This window comes from Crocodylus porosus, unplaced genomic scaffold (genome assembly GCF_001723895.1).
Source record: "Crocodylus porosus isolate Cpor-Errol unplaced genomic scaffold, CroPor_comp1, whole genome shotgun sequence".
Taxonomy (NCBI): domain Eukaryota; kingdom Metazoa; phylum Chordata; order Crocodylia; family Crocodylidae; genus Crocodylus; species Crocodylus porosus.
This window is the reverse complement of record NW_017728926.1, coordinates 19,163,070-19,169,069: the sequence shown is the minus strand read 5'-3', so window position 1 is coordinate 19,169,069 and position 6,000 is coordinate 19,163,070. Positions and strand designations below refer to the sequence as shown.

The 6,000-nt window shown below is 54.8% G+C and overlaps 1 protein-coding gene across 3 annotated transcripts in view; it reads left to right on the top strand.

Moving 5' to 3' along the window:
* Positions 1 to 965: 965 nt before the first annotated feature.
* Positions 966 to 6,000, top strand: part of MASP2 (mannan binding lectin serine peptidase 2) — a 25,475-nt gene continuing 20,440 nt past the window's right edge. The window contains exons 1-4 of one of the 3 annotated variants that reach the window (XM_019541677.1): positions 966 to 1,078; positions 2,138 to 2,209; positions 4,171 to 4,445; positions 4,662 to 4,881. In XM_019541677.1, the coding sequence (XP_019397222.1) occupies positions 4,441 to 4,445; positions 4,662 to 4,881 (225 nt within the window). In that variant the 5' untranslated portion in view covers positions 966 to 1,078; positions 2,138 to 2,209; positions 4,171 to 4,440. Of the gene's footprint in view, positions 1,079 to 2,027; positions 2,210 to 4,170; positions 4,446 to 4,661; positions 4,882 to 6,000 lie in introns of those variants that run through there. The other 2 variants (XM_019541678.1, XM_019541680.1) reach the window with 2 other exon arrangements.

Below are 6,000 nucleotides of genomic sequence, written 5' to 3'. Positions count from 1 at the left end.
AGGGGACCTAGCAAATTCAAGATTTCCTCTCTTCCCATCTAGCAAGTGATTAATTCGGGGAGGAAAGGCTGAACTTTACTAAGTATTTACTTTGCCCCAGAGGGATGGCACAGAAAAGGTCAGGAAGGAAGGAAGTAAAGGGGTCTGGAGATTGAGAAGCCCGAACTTGGCTGCCTGACTGACCTGCGGTCTTTGGGGGAAGCAGCCCCTTCACTGTATCTTCAGCTTGCAGCTGAGATTGGTAAAGTGCAGGAGACAAGTGTTCCAGCCTGAGGCCGACTCGGGCCATAAGGTAGCTGCACACTTCAGGGCCTCCAGCAGATAAGGCCACGGATGGGCATAGATTGGCCCTCGGGCAGAGCTGCATCGAAGAGGCAGGTGAGGGTGGGATGTGAACCCCATTGCTAAGCTGCTTCTCTCGCATCCCCCAGATGTCATCGGGGCACAGAGTAAGCTGAGAGAGATGGCACTGCTCAGGATTCTTGCACTTGATGCTCATCTCTGCTGTGTGCGTGATCCCGGCCACCTGCCAGCTGGCCCCTCTGTCCCTCCGCGCTCCCCTGGTGCCCACTCCCGGTGCAGCGGAGGCTCAGACTGGCTTGGGCAGGTTGCTTGCGGGACAAGGCTGCATCAAGTTCAGGCCAGTGCATCACTGAGCTGAGTGAGGTTGGCGTAGAGAGGAACTGCTGAGCTGCTCCCTTTCCTAAGGCAGTTGTCTTCTAGTCTTCATCTTCTCTGCTGTCAAGCATACAGCTATGCTCGCCCTTGCAGAGACCCTGGTCGTGGCCCGCGGCCTCTCCATACCAGTTCCAGGTTGTCCTGGATGTCTGACTGAACGAGCTTCTCCTTGGGCTTTGAGCAAGTGGGCTGGGCTGGAGCTGTGACATGCACAGTCCCTTCACTCTGAAGTCTGTATCCAACTGTATCTTGAGCTGTAACTAAGCCTCTTTCACAGTCGGACAGGTTGCCAGTGTAGCAGACACACTGCAGGTACCAAGGACGTGAGCGTTGGGAGATGACGGTTACATGTGCAATCTCAATCTTTGAGAGAGGCCAGCAGAAACAGGGTGGGAGAGAGGTGAGAAGAGAGAGAGACTCTACTTTCTGTTGGTCCTTAGGATTTCCTCGGCCCTTTTTTCTGAGCGCCTCTCAGCTGTGGGTAAGAGGTGTGACTAAGCGGTGTGACTAATGTCTCGGATCCTCTCCCACGGAGAAGCGTCTTCAGCGCAGAGATTTGCCTTGGATTTCTTTTAAAGTGTGTGTGCGCGCGTGCGCGCATTGGAAAAAGCAGAGCCAAAGCTTTGTGCTCAGAAGACGAGGTAGGGAGGTCGGCAATGGCTCTTAGTTCCTGGGGATTCATCCTACAGACTCAGGCCACTTCCCCAAGACAGCGCTGAGTCCTGCACAAGTGAGCCCCAGCCTTGTGGGGTGCGGTCCCACTGTACTGCAGGCAGAGGGACGTCGGCCGCGCTCCTCATCCCAGCACTTGAGTCTATCTTTAGAGGCACCCTGGGTCCAGGATGCTGGGCACCTTGGGGATAAAGGCTGAGCCCTTGCAGGCAATTGGCTAGTCTGTGGGATTGGAGGGCAGGCTGGTGGGCGCACAACAGCTGGCATGTCTGAGAGCGCTCTGTGCTAGTGGCAGCGAGAGAGAGAGTGACCCATAAGGGGAGCGGGAGGCCTAATGCTACCCAGAGAGAGCAACAGCACCTCTGAGCATCGGCGTTCCTCGCCTGCTCATCTCACCCTGGTGCAAGATGGCTTTTTTTTCTGCTTTGCAGTGGTGTAGCTCTTCTTCCTTCCCCCTCCCTTTCCTGCCCTATCCGTGTTCCTGTCTCTTGATGTCAGTCACGCTGTTTGATTTGTAACGAGGAAATACAACTCCACACCTCCCCTCCTTCCCCTGCAGCACATCCTCCCCTCTACCCCCACGTGGAAGGGATCAGATTTAGCCAAGGTACAGCAAGCATCAAAGCCGTATCTCTGCTACGCAGAGACAGCTGGCTCCTGGGGAAGGCAGAGGCTGCCTGGGAGCCGTGTCTTTGGGAAGCACAGCAAGCTGCTGTTGGGCGTGCTGGGATGCAGGAACAGCCGCAGCCAACTGAAATGGATTCACTTATTTTTATTTTAATCCTAGGAGCCAGCAAGGGTTGTAAAGCCGCATGTTTCCAGGCACTGCCACGTGCTGAGAACATGCCCCTCTGAGTAGGTAGGTTATGGCAAAATTTGCAGCACGTCCCCGCTGTCCACTGAAGCCCCCAGTCCTGTCCAGGCTTGGGCGGCGAACCACCGGGCTGCAGGCCCTGCCTGATCTGGAGCGGCCGTTCGTGCTCTGAGTTTTGAAGGTTGGAGAAGAAGCCGCCAAGCGATTTCAAGAGGGCTGTCTTGCCTCTGGCACAGCATAGCTTGTTCCCACAGCACTGTGTGCTCCCAGGTCCCAAGCTGAGAGTTTGTGCTCTGAATACCTGGCCCCTTTAAGAAGGAGCAAGAAGACAGTAGGGCAGATTTCACAACCAGTCCATGACATATTAAATAAATCCAAAGCTTCCTCAAGTTGGCCAGTAGCTCGACAGGAGGCAAATAGCTGCATCCCTCTGTGAGGGGGCTTCGGCCTGGAAGCTGCTAGGAGGACCTGCTTGGGCCTGGGTGGAGATGGAGATAGGCTGGGAGATCTTATGTAGGGCCCGAGTCTTTCAGCATGGTGCTGTTCAGCTGGGCTTGCAGATGCCTGGTGTTACGAAATGGAAAGGGAACCGGCAAAATCCTCATTCTGGTGAAATTCAGGAGAAAACTCCCCTTTATCACAGGACAGCACTACACCCCAGGGGTCTGAGGTCTCAAGTGGCTTCCCCAGCTCCTGCCTGTAGCCTTGTTTCTCCAAAAACCCCGGAGGGGTGAACCTTGCAACCTCCCGTGGGCTCTAGGCTTGCTTGTTTGTATTCAGGGCAGCTTCCTTGCCCCGAGGCACTGCCATCCTCACGTGCATACCTATACACACGCCTAGCTGAGAGCACAGGCATGGTGTCACAGAGCGAAGAGCCAGCAGCTTGGTTTGCCCGGCACTGATTTCCCAGAGGAGCTTGTCACTTGTGAGCAGTCTCTGATGTGTGGGTGCAGCAGGATTTTGCAGTGAGGAGTGGGCTCTGGTGGGGGCTCCTGTCCATCATGGTCCTTTGCTGTCACTCTTGCTGTCATGGCTACTGGCTGCTTGTAAATGCGTCGTTCTGCTTGTGGTTTGCAGGGTGAGCCTTGGGCAGCAGGAGGGGCAGGCCTGCCCGTGCACTGGACTCCAAGGTGCTAGTTGCTGTAGGGTTATGCTTGGAGAGCTCCCCTCCACCCTGTCTCCCACAGTTAATGGTGGGCATGGGGGCATGCCCCTGCTGTCTTGCTGCCCGCTTCATCCCCTTACACTACCTTAGCCCTGGTTTCCTGTACCACGATGCCATTGCTGGAGGAGGAAGCCTGCCCCACTGTAGCTCAGACCGCCTAGACCAGCCTCCCAGCATCCCTTCGCGTTGCCGACTCTATCTTTTTCCCTTTCCCCCTCTCCTTCGGCGGCTTGGTGTCCCACGCTGCCTAGGACCGCCAGATTATTGCACTGCTGAGTTGTTCACAAGCGCAGGTCCTCTGTCATAGCGGCCCCCATGCTCCAGCTGGCTGGCAGTGTAGCAAGTGCCCACCCCACACAGGTTCACATAAAACACTGGAACTGCTTCCAGCCATGATAGACTTGGGCTGGATTTGAAGCAGCAGCTGGGAGCTGAAAGGCTGCATTACCCCACTGAGGCCAGTGTTGCTCTGCGTTCCCCAGTTTTCTGGGCGGGCTGGCGGTGAAAGCTGGTGTCCTCGGCTCAGAAGAGCGTTTTCGGGTCCTCCTCCATGCAGGCAGCTGCTGAGTGGGTCAGCACAGACCCGTGGGCCCCTTGGTGACTTCTCATCACCTTCCTGCAAGGGCTAGGAGAGGAGCCCAGGACTCCCGTAACTTGCACATTGTGCAACAGGAACAAAGCAGCTGTGTTAGCTTCCCCGCAGGGGAAAGGGATTGCTAAACACCCAATTGCCTCCGGAGCGCACGGCTTCCTGAACCACCCTGTACCTGCCCCCACCTTCTTCTCCTCGGCCCCAGGCTGCCTGCATGAACGCCAGGCCCATTGCTCCTGCTCTACCTAGGTGGGGACTGCAATGCTCTAACTCCATCAGCACGTTTGTTCGCTCTGTGCTGGTCCGAAGCCTGGAAACGTGGGCCTGCTCCACTCACGGCAGTTCCCAGAACTCGGACACTGAGGGCGAAAGGCCAATAAGGATCAGAGTCCAACAGCCGGACAAACGCAGCAGAGCCAGTGGGACGCCCCCTCCCCCAGCACCCGCAAGCAAATACACTGGGCGAAGCCACAGCCTTAGGGCTCAGAGCAGAGCAGGCTCAGGCAGGACGGTGGAGCCATGAGGTGAGTGCTATTGCAGAGGTCCCTCTTGGACTTCGCGGTGCAAAGCCGGGCAGCCTAATTCTAATGCAGTTATGGTAGCAACGCTGGCACTTGCTGCTGTTTTACCCCAAAGTTAAGTAGGATTTAGGATCTTGACCAGTGCCCGCAGAATGGAGCGGGCGCAATCTCTGAGCTTGCACTGACCCTCTCCCCGTGGCTGTGTTCATTTTGGGGCAGGCTGTACCTTCTCTTGGCTGCCCTCTGCCATGGGATGGGTCGCAGCATCCTGTTGCAGAAGATGTACGGGCAGTTTGCCTCCCCTGACTTCCCCAATGTGTACCCCAACAACAAGGAGAGGACCTGGGACATCACCGTCCCCAAGGGCTACACCATCCGCCTCTACTTCACCTACTTCAACTTGGAGCTGTCCTACCTGTGTGAATATGACTATGTCAAGGTATGTGGAGTCTCCAGGGTGTCAAGGGTGCTTGGGAGTATGCTCCATAGAGCTCTGTGTTTGTCCACGTCAGTAGATGGGTGCATGTAGGCCCTACATAGGCACATGTGGCACGTATGTCATTGGGTGCATGTATGTCCGGGCAGTGGACCTACAATATGGGATTGAGTGGGCATTTCTGCCTGGTCATGTGTGGTTAGGTAGCTGGAGTTCTTTGCATCATCTCAGTCTGAGAGGCATATGCTGGTGCTGTGTGTCAAAATCAGCTCCATTTGCAAAGGCTGGCCTTGCAGGGTCAATACCAGGCCATTTGTCTTCTGCTCCAATCTTCTTGTGACTTCCTGGCTCAGGTTTATAAGGGACACACTGTCATACACTCTTTGGACTGTGAGGTAGGTTAGTGGCTGCTTTGGAAAATCCTGCAGCTGGTTGAGACTAAATTAATCTTCGGAGGGAAGGTCTGGCTGTGAGATCTTTTCATCCCACGTTAGGATGCCAAGCCCAGATACTGAAATTCCCCAATGGTGAGGAAAACTTCCTTCCAGAAATAATAAACCAACCTTATCTGATGGCTTCATTGAAATAATGATATCGATGGCTTCTGAGGCAAGATTCATTTGATGACTATCTTGCCAAGAGAAAAGCGTGGCCAGGTGCTTTACACAAAGCTGTTCAGCACAGCTGAATGAAGCAACGCACTTATTTTTGCTGAAACATGGTTACATCAAGGCACTGACTTCATCCAAGCAGCGCTTGCTGGCAGAGAACTGTCCTTTCGGACTTTCTTGGACCTCTTCTCAACAACGGTTCTGCCCCAGGAGAGCTATGCCAATGGGCCATGGGCCAAAAGCGAGACTGAGCCCAAAGGGCAGCCTCAGGGCATTTGTGTGCCTTGGCACAGAGCTTGCTGGGAGGATGTCACTGGCTTGAGTGGGGAAACAAAAAAAAAAAAAAAAAGCATGGAGGAAGTGCTGCCAGATTTGGCTTGAACCCAGCAGATTGGGAGGATTTCTGGGGTTTGGCCTGGATTTCTTGCCTTGCTGAAGTACCAATACAGTGGCATCAGTGTTTGCAGTAGCATCTCCTGGGTCCTGAGTCAGGAAGCAATATAACGATGGT